The sequence below is a fragment of the Colius striatus genome, chromosome 5, assembly GCF_028858725.1.
Source record: "Colius striatus isolate bColStr4 chromosome 5, bColStr4.1.hap1, whole genome shotgun sequence".
NCBI classification, from domain to species: Eukaryota; Metazoa; Chordata; class Aves; order Coliiformes; family Coliidae; genus Colius; species Colius striatus.
The window spans coordinates 44,795,565-44,815,825 of record NC_084763.1 but is presented as its reverse complement, the minus strand read 5'-3'; the positions used below and the strand labels follow the sequence as shown (position 1 = coordinate 44,815,825).

The window sequence follows — 20,261 nt, the reverse complement described above, 5'->3', positions numbered from 1 at the left end:
AACACCACAGTGTTACCCAGCCTGGACTATTTCATGTGCAAGACTATGCAAAGCAGAGAGGGCGACCTGTCTACAGCAAGGCGTTTTTCTGGCAAACTTGATACACTAAATATGGGTCTGTACCCTTGCTGCTGCATCACCACTCTGTGATGTTTGGCCCCAAAGCAAAAGTGGCTTTTGCTGCAAATAGCCACAGTGACAGCTCCTTGTAAGTAGGGCAAGAGTGGATTAGTGCAGGCATTTTGCAGCAGAAGGCTCTGGAGTCTCACCTGCGCAGACACATGATTGCATTCCTGTCCTGTTTTAACGCCCTTGAGTGTCTTTTCTCTACCAAATTTGAAGGGCTTTATTTTTTTTTCTACCTACACAGGCAGGAAGGAGCAAAAGCAAGCAGGAATGGGGTGTGGAGGGTGGGAGAAAACTAGACAGCGGCTAGGAGCCAATAGAGCATGTCTGCTCCCAAGCAGCAAATTACAAAGGTCTGTACCATGGTCTACTGTTCTCAGTATCCACAGCTCCTTAGGGAAGGGAGAGTAAGAACACAGCTGGAAACTGGGAAATAACAGCAGCCAAATGGCCTCTTCTTCAAGGGTTTGTGCATATTCTGAGAGGACCACAATTTGCTTCTGCTATTCGTTGTGCTGCTCAGCAGGATCTTTTGGATATGGGAGGAGCAAATCCTGCAAATACTGCAACATTCTCATGGAGTATCTCTGGTACACTGTAGATGTTCCACCTCATTTTATATATTTGCATTTCTGTAACTTCAGTGTGGCACTTAAAAAAAATAACGGTTTCACCTCTAATTCTTATAATATCATGTCATTGAAAATCAAGTTACTCCAAATTTCAAGAAATGAGAATAAAGAAAAAAAAAGGATTTAATTCTACTGTATCTAAACATGTCTGTACAGAAAAAGTACTGGTCACTCATAATGGGCTTAGTATTCAGATTTGGATAGCTTTTCCAAAGTTATGTTCCTGAACTTGTTGATCAAAAATTCTTACCTGAAAGATGGGTGAACTGCTTTTTTTATTCAGTCATTTTCATTTTCCTCTACACTATATTGCTTAGGCATGGAAATATAACTGGTGATGTATAATTAAGGCATGCAACCTGGAAGTCAGTTTCACTCTCTCTCCCCACCGCATTCTCATAGTCACTATCAGTCTTCCAGTTAATAAAACCATTTGAGCTGCCCTTCAGCTCTCCTCTTTTGAGAGAACCTAAGTGAAGTGAATTGTCACAAATCCTGCAAAGCTTGGACTCCTTGCTTGGGTACCTCCAGTGCTGAGAGACACCTGTCTATCTCACAAGAACAGGAAAACAGCATCATCAGAGGAGTGACAACTCCCCAGGCAGCATAGAGAAGAGTCTCTCACACCAGGATTCACAACTTAAACGCTCCTACCTGTCTGAAACACCTAGGCCTGAATAGCTGGCTGTGCACTGGTGTAACATGCATTTCTTGTGAGGTGTGTGAAGTTACTGCTTTTAGAACAGTGTGAAATATTTCAACTTGAAGGTAATAAACATAACAACCTCCACAGCCAGGCCCATGGAGTTAGGAAAAGCTGCTTTATTCAACAAAAAGGAGCATGAAATATCACTAATGATCATTACCAGGGTATTCAGGAAGAACTATAGTTTCTGCAGGGTTTCTATCAAGTGCATTGGCTGTTAGTAGATATAAGCACATAGCTCTTCATTGCCAAGAGGAGAACTTCCAGCAGCATGGCTTAAGTTGTTTCATACCTTCACCAATCCTGAAACCAGCCTAGGATGGAGATATACTACCATTATAGCTCAGCTGTTGCTAATGTCTGCTTGCTTCTCATAACTGTGCCTAGAACTAAAAAGCAGTTCACAAAACTGTTAAAATCAAATTATAGTTTCTGAGAAACTATAGTTTGGCTTGGTAGCAGGACTTCTCTAGGGATTGACAATGCCAACTTATCTTTTTAACTCCTCAGATTCCAGTCATTTTGAAAGTATAACAAAATGTTACCAGAAAGAAAGTCTGCAGAAACTTTAAAGAATGTGTTGAGCTTGACATCATCCCTAAAAATGAGTGAATGTCCTGGGATGCTCATTTTCTAATTGGATCTTTTTTCCCTTCTAGATCCCTAATGGCCAGAGCACAGATTGGAAAACATAGAAGACACTTTTCTAAATCTGCCTTCTAAACTGAGGGATTTAAACTGCAGACTGATGAGAAGTTTGAACATGCAGTTGTGTTTTGCAGTACTATTACTACTTCACAGACAACAAGTTTTTGCCATGTGATGACAGTCAGCTGTGCTCTGGACAACAGAAACCAGAAAGAGTAAAAAGGTTAATGGCTGAAGGCTCAAGCTCAAGAAATAGTGAACACCTCTCTGCTTTCCCTCATATATGTTTTCCTCCCTGAAACAGTCAGAAGCTTTTTAAAGAGAGGTTTACTTTAGCCACGTGGTGGTTCAAAAGGTTTGATTCTTCTGGGTGATGCGTATGCTGTAAAAAGCCCCAGCCACTAACCTGTATAAGCTCTGCATGTGAAAACCTGCATGTGGTGTTTCCTGAATTATATCTGACATCCAAACCATGCAGGCCTGAATTCACCTTGGCTGGTAAGGAGGGGCGGAGCAGGGGGGCAGTTTCCACCATGTGCTTTGCACTGTGTCACACAGTTACAACTGAGGTTACAAAGAGCCTTCTTACCATATGTGACCTACTCCATGGAGGATGGGATCTGAAAGGTGACATCATCTTGGCACATCTGTGTCATCCAAATCCTGGTTTAATGAGGACTTTTAGAGACTTCTATGGAAACATTTTTGTTTATTTAATTTGAAAATCTGTGTCATGTGTAGCTCTACCTCTTCCAAAAATGACAGAGGGCTAAACTAGTCAAACACAGAGGGTTTCTAATAGCTGTGAGAGTTGCAGTGGAAGTGCTTAGCAGCAGGAGCTGGATAACCTACATTCCAACAAGAGGAAGTTTTAGATTAAAGGAGTTCTGATAAACAGGGTTTTACTGTGCTCCTCCAGCCAACTACAAATGCAGTAGGCGCTAATGATGATATTAATTATTTAGCATATTTTTCTCTTTACATTCTTCTGTTTTCCGTTCATTGCCTGGGTTTCCAGATATATATTTTTAAGTTAGATTATAACTAAGGAGGATTGAGCACAGAAGCAGTAGGTCCTTTGTAACTTAAAGCAGTATTTTATCTGTTGCATACCTTGGCTTTTTGTAATGAACATGTAATGCTTTGTAGTCAAGCTTTTCAGAGAAATGCTGTTGTCATCTTCCCTCTCTGTAAAAGCCCCTCTGCTCCTGACACTTTAATTGCACAGTTGCCTAAATGAGGCACTGCAGTGTTAATGTACGAGTCTGAACGACAATACACTCCTCTCTTCCCAGAGCTTTTGCCCTTGATCGTGAATTTAGCAGAGCACATACCTTAAAAATAGCTGGAGATTCAAGGGGAATTGCTACCCTTAGCCTCTTGTAGCAGGTTGGTGGATACAGGGATCCTTCAACAGTAACTCATATTCTTTTCCTGGGAATAATAAGCATTGCAATTAGTGAACTAGTTAATAAGTGTTTGGGTAGGGAGGACAGCAGCGGCATTTCTCTGTTTCTGGAAGCAGTGTTCAGTGTCTACATGGTCTAAAGCGGGGGGGAAAAGAAAGGGGGGGGAAAAAAAAGAAAAAAAAGAGAAAAGGCTTGAAATACTGCCGGCAGCCTCCTTTCTTGCAGGTTGCCCCTCCGGCTGCTCCCAGACGAGGCGTCAGGATGCCTTTATTCCCTCCGGGGCCATTCTCCCTCACTCTCTCCCGGGAGCCGGGCGCAGCCGGTAGCTCAGGGGGAGCGGAGTTTGGGGGCGAGGGCTGGCGGAGCTGATGTCAGAGAAGGGCGGCGGGAGCGATTGGGCTGCGGGAGACTTTGCAGCAGCAAATCCGCCCCCCTCGCCCCCCCCACACCCCGCTACCCCCTTCATCCCCGCACCGTTGGCTTCAAAGCGGCCGGTCCCCAGCAACTCGCAGAGCTGCAAAAAGTGGTGTCGGGTCCGGCAGAGCCGCCGGCGCCGGCGCCCCCGAGCATCGACCGGCCGGGCCCGGCACGTCGGGGCGGAGGCGAGACCGCTCGCCGCGACGCGGGGCAGCGCCGAGCAGCCGGCCCTACCCACCGCCCTATAAAAGCCGCCTCCAGAAACAGCAGAAACTCCGCGGGAGGAAAACATCTCGGCGCGGTGGTGTTTCGCTGAAGTACAGGCATGACATCCGTCCTGGGCAACAGCAGGGCGTCGGGAGGTCCGAGCGGGCAGCTGAAATGCAAGTCCAAGAGAAGGAGGAGGAGGAGATCGAAGAGGAAAGGTAAGAGAAATTGAATCTCTTTTTTTTTTCTCTCCCTCTCTTTCTATTTTTTCCCCCGCCCGCCTCCCCCTCGCCCGCCTCCCCCCGCCCGCCTCGGCAGACCCAGCGGCCGCTCCTGCGGCCGTTCGTGGATGGCGCACGCCGGCCCCGGCCCTGCCGCTGTCCCGACGGCCGGGGCGGGGCGGCCCGTGCCTTCCCCGCCACCACCGCCCGCCACCGGCGGGGCCGGCCGGGGACCAGCGGCGCCGTGACCCCCGGGAGGACGGCCAGCCTTGCCTCTCTGTGTCGGGCGGAGGCAGAGACCCGCGCGGGTGCCGGCGGCGAGGGCTCGGCGGCCCCATCCGAGGCAGCGCGGTGCCGTCCCGGGGGCTCTGGCTCGACCTCCCACCTGCGGCCCGTCCCGCCGTGCCCCGGTGCGCCGCCAAACTCCCTCCTTTTTTTTTTTTTTCCCCCCCCTCCCTTTATTTTAGATAAGGTTCACCGAGTTTTGCTGTTTCGATGTTGTGCCCCTTCCCTAAGCAAACCTTTGTTAGGAAGGCGCTGGTCGCCGTAAGCACACGAAAAGTGAAGCTACAGGATGTCATGAAGAGCAGCGAGTATGCCCTAGATAAAAGCTCTTCGCGAGGCTGTCCTGTTTTCTCCTGTAGAGGGGATGACACACTGCTGCCTCATTTTGATGTTTTGCCTGAAAAAGCCGAAGTTAACTGACTGTGAACACTTTAAAGTAAAATGAACTGATAGGAGAAGTAGAGTGCCAGAGATGCCCAGCTGCAACCCATTTGTCCACAGCGATGCCAACTCCAAGTGTTTATCTAAGCAGTAAATATCATCTAACCTGTAATTGACATCATCATGTGGGACTAACACAAGTTTTAGTCTGCTAGCTCATAAACTCAAGCTGATACACTGTTTCTTACGATTCTGGAAGACCTAATTTGTAAGTGCCATTAGCTAAGTGTCTTGTAGTTATTGATTATGTTAAAGTCAGTAAACACAGTATTTGGTAACTTTTTAGACAAGTGGCAAAGCAGATTTTGTATAGTAACTGGTCAAAACTGGTCCAATGCTAAATGCTAGACATTTGATTTGCACTACTTTAACTTTCCTCTCTGCACTCCCTATATTCAGAAACATAAGAAATAGTGACTTGCACATGAGTAAAAATCACAAGACATGCAGATGTGTCAGGACTTCGAGTAGGTGTGTAACTGTGACTTGTTACTCTGCACCTTTCGCGTGCACCTGGTAACAAACACTGGTTTTTATTCTTCATTGCAACATAAATTTTAAAATGCTAAGCAAAGGGAGAGCTCCATACTCAGTCTCCTTCCTGATTTATGCTCTGCAGACTTTGTTATTTGTTCCAGTAAAACTACTTTACTAGAGAATTGCAAACTTAGCCTAGCCTCAGCTACCCTATAGGTGACCAAGAGAAAAGAGCAATCCATTAATCTGTACAGTGGAGAAAAGGTACTTTTTTATAAATGTAAATTGTGTCAGGTGTTTTCTAAGCAGCAGACAAAAGTGAGGGTCTTTCAGTAAGACTTTCCTGATGCATCCTGTGTTGCTCCATGTTTTGCCAAAATAAAGTGGAAGTGGAATGTCTTAAAAAAACCACAAAAACTTGCTAAATAACTTGGTAGATGACAGCTGTTTGGAGAATACACAGCTGGAGGCTGATGGCATTCTAGAAAGTGCTTGATTGACTGGTATCAATAAGAATGTGCACTTGAAAAGTTCATTTTTTTATTCCCTCAAGCATGTTATTGTAACCACTTTCCAAATAATGTAATTGATTAGTAAACTAATTATAGGGAGCAATGTCTGTGTTCATGTGATTTTTATTTTCTTATATTGTTAGGTATATAATTCTTAAAAATACATATTCCTGTAAATTTGTGCTGGTAAAATTTGTGCTACATAAGACACGTCCAGTATAAAACCTGTTGGATTTTACTATTATGCCTATTTATTTACTAATCACATATTTCTCTGTCTTTTTTGATGGTATCCAATGCAAAGGTGTTTTTAAACAAACTGACTATCCTGGAGATCAGTCAAGAAAATGTTTATTAGGCTCATAAATTACTATGTGTTTATGACAATAAATACGGGGTCCACTATTTTGCAGGTTTTGTGTATGTAGTAGATTGTGAAACATCTTTTCAGACAGTTAGAGCAAAGACACTTGCCTTTAACTATTCTCCTGCACATTTTCATAGCAAGAATACTTCTAGCAGATGCTAGAAGTGTGTAACTATGCACATATGTTTACACACACACAGAGAAATGCCTATGGATATGTATAGACAAAGAAATTCACTTTAGTCCTAAGTTGAAATTGAGTATTAATCAGAGTAAGGAGATGAAATTATCTGGCAAATTCTCACTCCTTAAGGAGACAGATTCCACAAATTATTTATACAACTTAATGTATTTTATTATATTAATGGAATGAGGCTGTGTCAGGAAAAGTTCAGAGTGGACATGAGGAAAAAGCTCTTCAACTCATAGAGTGGTCAGTCACTGGAAAAGGTGAACTAGAAAAGTGATCAGGGCACCAAGCCAGTCAGATTTCAGGGAGCATCTGGACAATGCTCTTAAGTGGTTTAGTTTTAGGTAGTCCTGTGAGGAGCAGAGAGCTGGACTCGATCCCTGGAAGTCTCTTCCAACTTGAGATATTCTATGATTCTATGTTACATAGGAACTCTGTTTAAAACTCGGCTGAGACATTGCCTGGTAAGATATCTAGGAATGTGTAGTAGTAGAAGCAGGTATTAGTCTCTATTCAGTAGTGTTGTTTTATCTCTTCTGATTTAGTTTCCATGCTTTCTGTAGTATTTTTTGTCCTGGTTAATGTGAATTATAAATTACTGTGTCTGGGTGTAGCACTTTGCTCCATTTCTTTTCTACCTGGTTGCTCTATTTTAGGAGTTTCCTGGAGGCAGAAAGCAAGTTCAAGCAAGGAAAGTAAACAATGTTCTCTGAATAGCTCAATTTCCCTGTCTATTAAGGGAAAAAAAGAAACAATTAAAAAAGTGTGCTGCAAGAGATGTAGAGAATTTTCATATGTGCAAATCGAGCACTGAAAAGTATAGGACTCTGGGTGTGATTCCAGTGTACAATAACATCATCTAGTAATTAATTTTTATCCGTCTTATTTTTATGCCTGTGAAATCCAGCAAGCCTTTCAGTGTAAAGATCCTGCCTTGAAGACTTAACGTTATATGTCCATGCAATTAGTATCACACTGCAAGCATATATTTGCAAAATTATTTCATTCAGTTTTACATTGTGTATGGGAAGTGTGTTAAAAAGCTAAAAGGTGGATATTCACTGCCATTTGTCAAATTAATAGAAGTAAGTGTATTTTCATTGTCATTTAAATAAGTGTGTTAGCTCCCAGTGGTAAGTAAATAACTTAATTTCTCAAAGACCTAATGAAAAATAAATATGGATGCTTGCCAGGTTATCCGCCTGCTAACCACATAAAAACAGCAATAGGCATTTTATATTTCTCTTTCTCAGTTCGTGCTTTTAAAATCTGTGTGTATGAAATGACCAGAGGTTCCATGCCTAATGAGTTAGAGAAATCCATTTAAAAATTGTATGGTTTCATGGCAAGTTACCGTATTTGCGCATTCTTCTTGTGTTTTCTCTGGGGCTCAGGAATGTGGCAGACTACTGGCAGAATTCAGCTCACCGGCCTCAGCAGGGGTTTTTGCAGGTTTCATAGCCCGTGGGACAGATTTTGAAAAGAGGGCTTGTTTTCTGAGAGAAATGATTACAAGTAGAGCAAACAAAAACAGAGTTGCCGTTTACTGATAACACTAAAAAGGCCACACTTCATCAGCCTCCGGCAACTTCTTGGAAATCAACATAGAGAAAGTAAGTATGAAATGGGTGATTGGAGATATGTCTCTTCTGAGTTATTTCCCAGCATAAGACAACAAATAAGCCACCTTGTTTGTAATGCCGTTTTATAGAGCTAGCGATTAAAGTTAATTACTGGAAACAGGAGGGAATCAGGTATCCCCGATGTGGTGGAAAGCTGTGGCCGAGGTCACTAGTACAGTGGGGCATGAAATAAAAGTTGACAGAATAAACCAAATAAGGCCAGCAAGCAGGTGAGAGAGGCAAAATGATTGTGAAATGAAATTCCATGAAAAATTAATGAAATAGAAAGATTGTACTGAGGACAGAGGGAGGAAACCAGCTTGGTTCTTCATCATCCTGCAATGCCAAAGTAATAAATGAGCGTGTTTCATCTTGGTGAGGTTCAGGGACACAACTCCTTCCCCTCAACAGGATTGCGCCGTGCTTCAAGATGTGTTCCGCTTATCTTGTCCCCTGACAGCTCGAGAGGAAGGGACTGTATTTGGTGATAAAATTAAATTGATTAAACCTTTATCCATCATCTAATTTGGTACCTTTCCTTTTTCCTTTTATTTTTTACTATTACCTCCAATTTCTAGTGATCCGTGTAATGACAGCAATTTGAGATAGCATCAAGGACATTAGCTACGATGACTGAACTTAAATTTAGAATAAAAATACGGGATTCATGAGTCCATATCTAAATAGCAGACGATTAGGTTATAGGAGAGTTGTATCTTCCTAGCAACAGCACGTTAAGTGTGAGGACAATAAAATGGCGCATTTTACTTTGTGAGAGAACAAAATATTTCAACTTTACCTCAAAGTATTAGTTATGTAAGTAGTAAAAGCTAAATAAATATTGGTCATATCTTACACAAACAATGACATATACAGCTGTCTTTACCTTTTTGACCACAGAAATTAAGTCAGATATCTGGTTTGTATTCTTCAGTAGTGATGCAGAGGCACATAAAGCTAGTGGTAAAGTGTTATAATGTTGGAAAATGCCTCATATTGCTTACAATTTTGTAGCTTCTCCTTGGTGATTTGGGTTGGGGAATTTTATAAGTCGAGAGGTTTGCTTACAAATTCCAGTTTGGGTGACATTAATGGAGTTTATAAAATACTTAACAGTAGCCCTTTCTGAATTGATACCCTACAAATGGAAAACACTCGCTAAAAATTAAATGTCAGATGAAATTGCCTTGTGAAATATCAAAGCTACTAAAGGTCTGTGCAAACTGTTTTCTTGGGTTCCTTTAATGCCCTTTAAGTTAGCAAGTTGCATTAAAAAAGTGTATATTAGAATATCTGTCTGATCTCTGATAATTGTACTGCATTTGAATTACTGCTGTCCAGTATTGTATAGGTTTTGCAAGTAGTAATGAACCTGAATTGATCCCTGTGTTTACAGCTAACTATCTCTATAACCTTTCAGGCAGTTTACTGGATTTTTTTCCATGTAAACTATTAGTTATCCAGACAAAAAAGCTGATATGCATCAGTAGATAGATCATTCTCAAGGCATCTGTGATGAACGTGATGTTTTCTGTGTAAAACAGTGCGGTTTGCCTGCAAATTATGCAAGCTCCAATAGTAAAATAAAGCGCTTACCTCCCTGCCCTGTCTGACCTTTGTTCCCTGCTGTAAGAATTTGAAATGAAGCAGCCAGCCCAGAGGAGCTTTAACATCATATTGTGATATCTAATATATTTAAAAGAACGCTTTATTAACTGGCAGAAGCAGCTTGTCAACCTGTACTAATAGGCAGCCCTCCCTGGCTCATAAAATAACCAAATTTAATGCTTTAACAGAAAGCATTAAATGGATGGTCTTATCATTGTCATTCAGTCAGTCTAGAATTTGTTACTCCTTAGGATGTGTTTGAAATACAAAAATGTGGTTTTGGGCCCTCAGTTCACAATACCCACTCCATACTAAGGACTGGACTTTCTCCGTGGATGTTTTAATGAAAACTGATAAGTAAAGCGTGATAACAAGGGAAGCACAGAGCAGGGCAGGGTGCGTGAAGAGCGGGGTGACTAATATTGAAGATATTACAGTGTCATTAATGAATGAAAGATGTATTTTTACTGAGTATATTCTGTTCCATTCTGACTGTCTGAGCTCCCAAATGTATACTGGAAATAGTGACAATTCAGAGACGTAGGGCAAAAGGGATTAGAGATGTGTAAAATTTTAGCAGCAGAAAATTGATAATATTTATATTGTTTACTTCAGAAACAATATAGTAAACTTATAATATTTATATTGTTTACCTAAGAAAAAAAATACAGTAAACTTATATTTAAAAAGTAAAGATTCTAAGGAAAGTAAACAGGCTACTGGTTTATTTTCTCTTTTTTTGTTTGTTTGGTTTTTGTTACAAAGACAAAGGCCATTAAGGAAACAGAATTTCAGCATGTTTAATAGGAGTGGAAGGAATTTTTCTGTTGGGACAGTACATCACCAGCCTGGGGAATTCATTCATTCAAGGTATGGAAATATAAAACTTAGATATGTATAGGGAGTTGAGGTATTTGATTAGCTCAGCTGAGACTAACGCTAAAGTTTGCTGCTCACTTCAGGGAATGCAGCCTTTGGCTTTATGTAGGATACATTAAGAAGGATTTGGAGTTTTTAATATGAAATATGAATCCTTTTTTTCAGGAAATTATCTGACTCCTGGCTTACTTGGATTACGAGGAAAGGTGATTTGTAGGCGGTTTAATCACTCCTGTTCGCTGTGTGGCTGTTGGCACACTCCTCTGTTTTCCCAGCTGAAGCTGCGGTTCAGGAGGTGCCTTTCTGCTCCATGTGCTGGTGGTGGCAACGTACATCCCTCTGCCCATGCGCCTCCTAAAACTGTGAGGAAGGCAGGAGCCTTTCCTTGCAATTCCTGATGTATTTTTAAGTCCCCTTCCTCTCTGTTCCCACTCAGCACTACACCTGATGTATGTGAAATAGGCTGAAACTGAGACCGATACCCAGTCTCTTACATTGATGCTAGCGGTGGTAAGGTTAGGAGGATAACAATAAAAATTGGTACACCTTCCCCTTTTTTATTCCTTTGGAAAGAAGAACAAAAAGGTGGACTAGCTGAGAGCGAAAATGAAGTTTACAAACACATGATGATTTGTTAAGCAGAAAGTTACCGCCATGTATGCTAGTGTGTCATCATCGCATGAATGTTAAGTAGTAGGGGATTATTCTGCAAGCCATAGTCTGTCTTTGTGACAGTGTTCCTGCTTGGTTAGGATTTGATCCCAACACTGATCCAACTATTGCCATCTGATTTTGGAGTTGTGCTACTTGAGTGCTATGTCTGAAACCCGCAGGATGTGCTCGTGGCATTTTACGTGTGGTTTGGGACTGAGGAATGATCAATAAGTAGATCTCGGCAAAATACTCTGTGCTAAAGTGTGAGTTTTGTTGGGCTTTTTTTTTTTTCTCTCCTTTTTTACATCATCTTTGTTCCTTATAAGAGAAATGATGCTCAAAATTGTTAGCAGTCACCTTTCTCTAGCTGCTAATGAAACATCAGCATGAAGAGTCAAAGCTGCTGGGTAGTGTGGAAAGAAAGAATTTGACAGGTATTTTATCTCTATGTCCATAGAAAGAGATTTACACACAACTAATTTTATGCAATTACCCACTTGCCACTTCTCGGAGACTGGGAAATGCACATCTCAGAGACTGCAAAATGACTATTTATTCCTTAAATAGTGGGGTTTACCAAATGTAAAATGATGGCTATCAAGCCAACTGTAATAACGTATTACCTTTGTATGAGGCCTGATGCTGCTGGCCCTACTCACAGTAAAGCTGCAACTTCTCTCAGCATGAGTCAGGGTGGCAGAACTGTGTTACTGTATACATACTGTATGTACACATATACATTTTTAAATTAAATACAAACTTTTACTTCAGCTGAGTAGCAGTATTAAACTAATGGCTATAAGAAACTCCAAGTTAGACAAAGGCTCTTAAAGCCTGTAGAGTCCAAAAAGTATTTAGATGGGATTTTTTTCTGTTGTACTGAAGTATTTTGCTTAGAGACATAAAAATAAAATACATTTGTATCATTTGTGTGTTTATACACATCCAGCCATCCATTCTGTATGAATCTGTAATTTTGAGTAGATACACATAACCATTCTCATAGGATTTGTGTGTGATCTTCCTCTATGCAGTACTGATAGTCTTACAGACAAACCACGAAGGCAGAACCGCACAAGGATTATAAGATTTTTATAGAGCAGGAAATAACTAAGTGAAAGGAACTTCCTATAAGCCAGATTTTTTAAGATATTTCTGTGTTCTATTTTTGTAGGTATGTTATTTGAGTAGCTAAGTAATTCAGAGTGGTGAAGACAGATGCCTGTGCAAGAGCCTGTAATACTCATGTCAGAAAGCTCCAAACCTTTACCAAAAAGGTGGATTTGGTCTTAAGTTTCTTTGCATGCTGATCTTCCTCCATCTGAATCTTACAGAAGTGACATAACTGGGAATAGAAGCCAACCCTGAGCTCATGCTGCATTTTACATCCATGCCAGCAGCCCTGCCACAAACCACCAGGCAAAATGCCTATAGATTCTTGAACAGTGTTTAACTGAAATTAACTTCCATTAGCTGACTTCCAGGTTTTACTTTCTCTCCCTTATGCCAGTTGTGATTTGTTGTTTACGTGGTCATACGAATGGTGATTTTGAGAGGCGAAGGGCAGAGTCGCATTGCTTTGCTTTGCTTCCATTGTTGAGCAGCACAGACATTAATTAAATTGAAGCTCAGCTCTTGATGCTCGTCGATTTAAGAGTTTAAAAGAAACAGTACAAAAAGGGAATGTTCTCTCTCATGGCAGGTCTTCTCCAGCTGCAACTGCTGCAAATATTATTGATTGAGCTGTGTTTATCATTTATTTATTCTAAAGCATCTGAAGTGTGTTTGCAAAATCTGTTGTTACTAAAATCAAGATACTTGACTCGTTTTCAGTTTAGATTTATAATGAGTAGTTTTTACTTCTGTATGAGAGAGGTTTACTTTACCTAGTGGTGTACTCATAAGGAGCACTTCCTGTCCCTTCAGCTGAAATCCATGAGCACAAATCATTTAATGCTTAAAAAAAACCCCACACAAAAAAGATGAAATATAGAGTATTCAAGCATAAATGCAAAGCATTTCAGTTCTGCCAGAACAAGTCAAAATCTCCTCTTTCTAGGTTAACTTGTACCCTGCCAATAATACTTTTAAAATGAGACTTTGGATCTGCATTCATTTTGCTAAAAAGAAAAAAAAAAAGAATAATTTTGGAAACTGTGTGCACAAGGTGTAAAGTGTACGGTGAAAAACAGGTTGCAAGATACTAACGGAACCAGTTAACAGGAGATGGTTGTTATGTGTCAAAAAAAGAGTAGGGATTTTTAAAAATGTTACGCTATTTTTGATTAGTCAGAAATGAAATAGCCTTCTGCAGTTTAGAAATAGAGTTTGTAATAGAAGTAGTTTAACAGGACACTGCTTTAAAGATTGGTTAGCCCAGGCGCATTTTTAAGCAGGTGATACATTCTGCTTAAGTGGGGTAAGAAACCATAGACAAAGAAGTTTTGGCAGATTTACCTAAAGGCTAACAGTGAATTCCTTATTAAATTTGTACTTTTATGATGTAAGGCACATTGCACTATTTTTCCCTGCCAATGACTAAGTTCATCCTTCTCTTCAGATAATTCCAACTCATCACAGCCAGCAAGGACTCTCATTACCCAGAGTTAATAAAAATGCATCAGCGTAATCGTACTAGGTACACGCTCAAAGTATTTATGAAAAAGTTATTAACTCTCACAGTCAGAGAGACCAGTTAACAGAGAGGAAAACCGAGTCAGGGCAGTTAATAAATCTGTTGTGTAATTCATTAACAAGAGGTAGGAATTCAAGAGTCTGTTACTCCAGTGTCAAGTATCAAATGGACCCGTTTCTAGTTCATACCTATCCTTTCAGTGGTGTTGCATCATGTCTGTAGGAGTTCATCACGGTAGAATACTGGCGTGAGATGGCAGGTGCCTGAGAGCACAGCTCATTTCAAGGCGGACAGCATTCCACGCTGCATGCCGCAGTCAGTGCTCGCAGGTATAATCCCTGCCTGCAAGGCAGCCTGGTGCATTTGTTTGCAAAGCAGTTCTGCCTAGTGGTGTTTGGAAGCAGAGGGCTTTTTATTTATTTGTCTATTTTGTATACAAGCAAAGGTATGGGATCAAATTCTTCCTTGGTGTTAAATCACATCAGCCCTTCAGTTCCTGGAAGGCTTTTGATTGCTCCCAGAATGGCTCATCATACGTGCAGGGGGTGAGGTTTTTGTGTATTCAGGTTTACATTTAAAAGGGAATGCTTTCTTCAATATTAGCAGCTCATTGCTGACAAGTCTGTAGAATAACTCTGTTTTTATAACATACGTTACTTCTTTCAGATATTATGAAAATTTCCTTATCTAATTGATTGAAACTGTTACGGATGTTCTTTTTTAAAAAATTAAAAAAAAAAAAAAGATTTCTCCTTTTAGATGAATCACTTAATTTCAGTAGGATTATTTCCATATTTTCATAACAATGCCTACATTTGTGCCTTACAAATTCATCAATTGTGCCTGTAATTCATCAATTTTGTATATGCATGTGTTTCTTGGGAAACCTTGGAGAGGTGCTTCTTGGAGACAATTTTACTTCAGCTAAAGCCACTGTGAATTGACTGTACTATTTAACTTTAAGATAATTTTTGAACTAAAATGTGTCAGACAATTCTAAGATGAAAAAAAGGAACCAATCCCTGATTTCTGAGTCTAGGAAAGCAATTCTAAATGCTAAAAACAATTGAACAATGAAAAATAAATCTATTTCCTATTCCCAAAAAAACTTTAAGCCCTCATAAAGAGTCTCCAAAATTATTTGAAAGTAAGAAGCAACACATTACACACTGTTCTGGGTCTTGTAGAGTGCTGTTTTACAGGGGATATGAATTAGATGCTATAGAAGCTGTCTAAATCTATTGGTAATAATTATAAAGGCAACTGCAAAGGTCTCCAAAAACCACTCAAAGTAAAACAGTGTATGTAGCATTGGCAATCCATGTGATTGTCACAGATTTGCACTTTTTACCAAAACACCCATCTCCTTCCTTCCCTTTTTAATGCTCTTATTTGTAACCTCACCTATTGAAGCAGCTGTTATTCATACAAATTATGAAAATGGAAGTATATTTGAGAATGGTGACTGGATAGAACCACAATATCATCAAAGGTCTTTGAGGTACCTATGCCCTTGATTCAGCAAAATTGCTGTTCAGTTGTTCCATTGCTGTTCAGAAAGCAGTAAATAGGAAGTAAGATCTACATACAAATATGCAGGTGCTTAACTTTTTTGTGGACTCAGAAACTGTATAAGAAGCTACCATTCTTCTCCTAAAAGTGTTCTAGGCATAAGAAACAATGTAGTTCACATATTTCTTAGGGCTTATTCTGCCTTAGCACATCTAAACTGCTGTTCCTACCACTTCCTGAGCTCAATAGATGTTTCTCTGACACTGACACGTAAAGTTTAGACTGGCACTGGCACTGTGCTGTTTAGACAGAAATAGGAGGCAGCAAATACTAAAGGTAAGTAAATGAGGCTGTTATTCTAATGGCCGTTATAGCAAAAGCAATGTGTCATATCGTATGCAGGCAGCTGGGTGAAAAGAATAGTTTCCCAATCTTGGTTTCAGATACTTTTCCTTTTATTGGTTTGTCCCATACTATATTGTTTCCAGTACTGATGTCAGGCACATACCTTCCCCCTGCTTCCCTTGTGCAGGCGAACAACTGAATTTCCATCTGTCATTTCCCCGTGCTCCAGTGGGTATCCGTGAGTCTGCACATTGTAGAAGAGATGGTGATGACTCACTGAAACCCACATGGCAAAAAGAGACTTTTCAGTGATCGTCAGCACAGGCTTTGCATAGAGATGAAGTAAAGGTGGGCAGGCATGCTAAAGGCATGACGAGATGGGAATGCTCTCCACGCTTCTATGGCCAAAAGCATGGCTTAAGGGTCACAACAGTACAGCTCCCTGACCAAATGCAGGAAATGTTTTCCATCAGCCCTTTCTAGCAGACAGCTTGTCTCTGCCAAATGTTGACAACATATTACATAAATTTCCCTGCAACAGCTTGTTTCAGAAACTTTCCCCAGTAATGTAGATTAAGTTAGAATTTTCTTTTGACTGCTGTAATGCATATTCATTAGATAAAAGCCCAGACAATTACTGTGATAGTTTCAGTAGCAGGTGGAGCATGTTTTAGGATTTGATGGGCATGGGATTTGCTGGAATAATCTCAGAGAAATTTGGGGGATTATTTTTATGATGGGGGTTTGTATGAAAAGTGAGAATGTAAGCAGATTTGAAGGTGATTTTGTTATGTTTTTATGGTAGTTTGCGTTTACCATTTTAAATCTAGAATAAGTTCATTCTTTGACCAAATTAAGGTCTCTTAGGGCAAGCAATGGTCCACACAAATAAACGCTACCTAAGTGAAATACTTTAAAATCGTGTAAATAGTAAGAAATGGTAATTCTAAAGGGATATCATTATATTGTGTTTGTTTTCCAAAACTAGAAAAGGACTATAAAAAATATTTTTTCTCTTCACCTGTATACTGTTCTCTTTCATCCATCATGTACATTAAGGTTATAGATAAATTCTTGTTGAGTAGGGTAATACCACAGAAGAACAGGCATACATGAAAGTTGTTGAGAATTTGCAAACAAAAGAACAATTTCCTCTTTTGTTTTCCCTAGAAAAGAGAGAGAAGTTTAAAGACAACAGGACCTGATCCTACACTGTTACCTGGGAATCTTTTATTTTCAGGAGGACCGGGCCCTATCACTTTTCATCCCATAGTTCATCCTCACGTGAGTGGTCACGTTGTTTTCGGTGCAGATGGACCTCAGTGGCACTTTTTGTAGGAGTTAGGGTCAGGATAACTGTCACTATCAGTAGTGGATCGCTGCCAAATTAGCGTTTCAAAAAGAAAACAAGGAAGTTAAAATTGCACACTCAGGAAAGCACCTTATTTCATCCCTACAGCACAGCATCAGAATTTAACATTAAAAGAGGTATAAAAATACACTTGCATAGCACAGAAGTTATCAGTCTAGACTCCCTATCTGTTGAATGCCTTGTAAGTAAGTATCAGTAGCACTTCAGTATTTGACTTAAACAGAAATCATCATGTAAAAATGCTAATAATTTCTCTACGCTGTTTTGTTACTAACAGAACTTCAAAGCTATGAATGCATATGTTTATATTCAATTTCTATTTATATACTTAAACACAGACACTCTAGTACTATGCATATTAATGTGCCAATATGTGCTCCAGCAACCCGTATATTAACGTACATGCATATTTATAGAAAGGGCTGAACTCAGTGGCAGTTTTGTCATAGGCTACATCAGGAGCTTGGATCAAACTCCAATTTTTGATAAAACATTAGGACAAATTTCCAGGAATTTGTTTCATTCATAGTCAAACCAATTGTCTTGTTGTTGTAGATGTTTTTTAGTTTTTGAGCACAAGTTTTTAGTTTGGTTTTTAGTTTTTGAGCAAGTTTTTTACGTGCTGCATCACTTTCACCAGCCTATGTGAAGATGTTTCTCTGTTGACAGAGATGCATCCATACTCCCTTCGCTATCCTCTTTTGTCTTTCTTAGTTTTGGTGTGTTTTAATCGTGTTTTGTAATCCTCTATGCCATTGTAACTGATTAATTAGCAAACCTTCAGTTTCAGGCTCTGAGTTTTTCACTTAGGGTCAGACAGACTCAGACCATTTATAATCTCAGCTGGAAAGACAAGATGGTAATTCATCTCTTTGCATCTTGTACACATCATGGTTATTGTATGGGTTTTATTATTTAAGGCTGAAATTTTGTAGTCTACATTTTCTCAGCTCCTAGCCTGAAAATAGCCATTCAGATGGGCTGCAGAGAAGCAGTGAAAGTCAAGGAGTCCACAACTCCTGTTCTTTTGTAGGATTTTGGGGCCTCAGATACCCTTTCTAATTCTTTTTTTCAACAATCAGCTTAGACCATGGCTAGAAAAAGATGATGATAAATTGTTTCTTGTGTGAGCTTTTATCAATTTGCATTTTCAAATTTTTCTTTGCAAAGGTACAGGAGAGAAACATGCACTTTGTATATTTATGCAAAGTAAACAAGTTCAACATTTTCACTTAATCATATGACGCCAAAATCTATGATTTCGAGAAAATCACACTGGGGGACCTGCAGCTGTCCCAGATACTGATGGCAGTGCACGGACCATCCTTTTCTGAAGTTCAGGTCTCAGCTTCCTGCAACTCCATGTCAAGATTTCTCGTGAAGCCTGTTTGCTCAAGACTTCTGCAGGGATAATTTTTCTCTGGTGCACTTGCTGTGCAAGCATTCTGATACAGTTGGGATTGAGATTTTGAGGGAGGGACTGAAAGGGGATCAGGTACCCATTTACCATTACCTACTTGCAAATGGAAACTGTGGGATGACAAACTTTCTCTCCTCGTCATTGATACACAGCATGAAGGGATACTGGCAGAGAAATTTTCCCAAGATGTACATTTATCAAAACGGGTAGAAGAGCAACAAATAAAATAATTCCTTTGCTCATCCCACCTACTGACCTAGTCACTACCTCAAAAACCAGGTAGCAGAACAGAGAGAAGATATTTTTCCAAAGGAACTGTCTGTCTCCAAGTGTGACATACTATATGCAGTAATTAATTGTTTCTCCTTTCTACTAAAGCTGATACCCACCTGGACTTGGCCATCAAAAGGACCTTGTTCTCTTCAGCCTGAAATGAGACAAAGAGAGGTATTCAGACTCTCCCATACAGAATGTCTTACATTGGTTAGAGGCCTGAAAGTGCTGGCTGCTCGGGGTCACTTGCAAATATGCATTTGCTGTTATTCTGTTATTTGTGCAATCTGTGAGAGCTCCAGATGCTTCTCAATAGGGTTACTGCAGGTTTTGGAATGATACTGTAAAATAATAGACTTTCATTATGGAAATGGAAGAGGAAAGAAAACAGCTACCGTAGGAATTATTTTTAATCAGTTTTTTTCTTTCTTTCACAACTCTGTGTGGTCTTTGTAGGTACTAGATTAAAAAATAATTTCAAACATGACTTAGAAATAGCATGTGCAGAAAACTTCATTTCCACTAGAATTAGCAATGAAGCTCCTTTCTTGGGCTGTGATTCCAGTCTGCTGGTTTCCCAGAGTGAGTAAAACAAGTGTGGCTGTGACCAACAGAGCCCGTGAAGCATTTTGTAATAGTCTGTAGCAAGCATTTCTCTCTCCAGGAAGAACTAATTTTAAATATTCCCGCAAGCCTTTCAGGAGATAGTGTCTTTCTCTCCTGACTGTTTCTTTTTTTTTCTGTTTGTTTTTTAAGAGATCTTCTCTTTTGCAGATGTTTATGCACTTGCAGCTTTGTTTTGCCCAGCTATATTGCTCTCTTTTCAGCCTCTGGCCAGTCCCCTTAGCTGCTGTCTTTGGACAGCAATGTATCAACAAGGAGCAGCTGAGGTGCAAGTATTTCTTCTAGAAGATGCAATGTTTCAAGTGTTGATGGGGCTCAGGGGAGATGCAGGACCTCACCCCCCACACAGTCTGTCCACCAGAGGGAGAGCTGAGGTGAGACTCACAGGCAAGATACTCGCCTACATTGTCTTCCGCACATACTTTCCCCTTGAGCACAGCCAGAAAGACTGGTTTTATGAACAAGTCTATGAAGTCTTATCTGTCTGGATGCACATCAGTTCAGTGCGTGCTAGTGAGCTGTTGAAATGTTGGGAGCACAACATGGTCCAAATAGGCAGCCAGTTCTGCTGGATGTGCTCACACAAACCTGGGGGAGATGTATAGCACAGCCATGTTTCTTCCATGTTTCTTGCTGATTTGGTGGGAGCACGGTGGCCTGTTGGTCCCTTTGACCCCAC

The 20,261-nt window shown here is 40.3% G+C and overlaps 1 protein-coding gene across 1 annotated transcript in view; it reads left to right on the top strand.

Annotated features, from left to right (window-relative positions):
• Positions 1–4,263: 4,263 nt before the first annotated feature.
• Positions 4,264–20,261, top strand: part of ADARB2 (adenosine deaminase RNA specific B2 (inactive)) — a 321,856-nt gene continuing 305,858 nt past the window's right edge. Inside the window, exon 1 of the mRNA XM_061996930.1 lies at positions 4,264–4,363. Within this exon, the coding sequence (XP_061852914.1) occupies positions 4,264–4,363 (100 nt within the window). The remainder of the gene's footprint in view (positions 4,364–20,261) is intronic.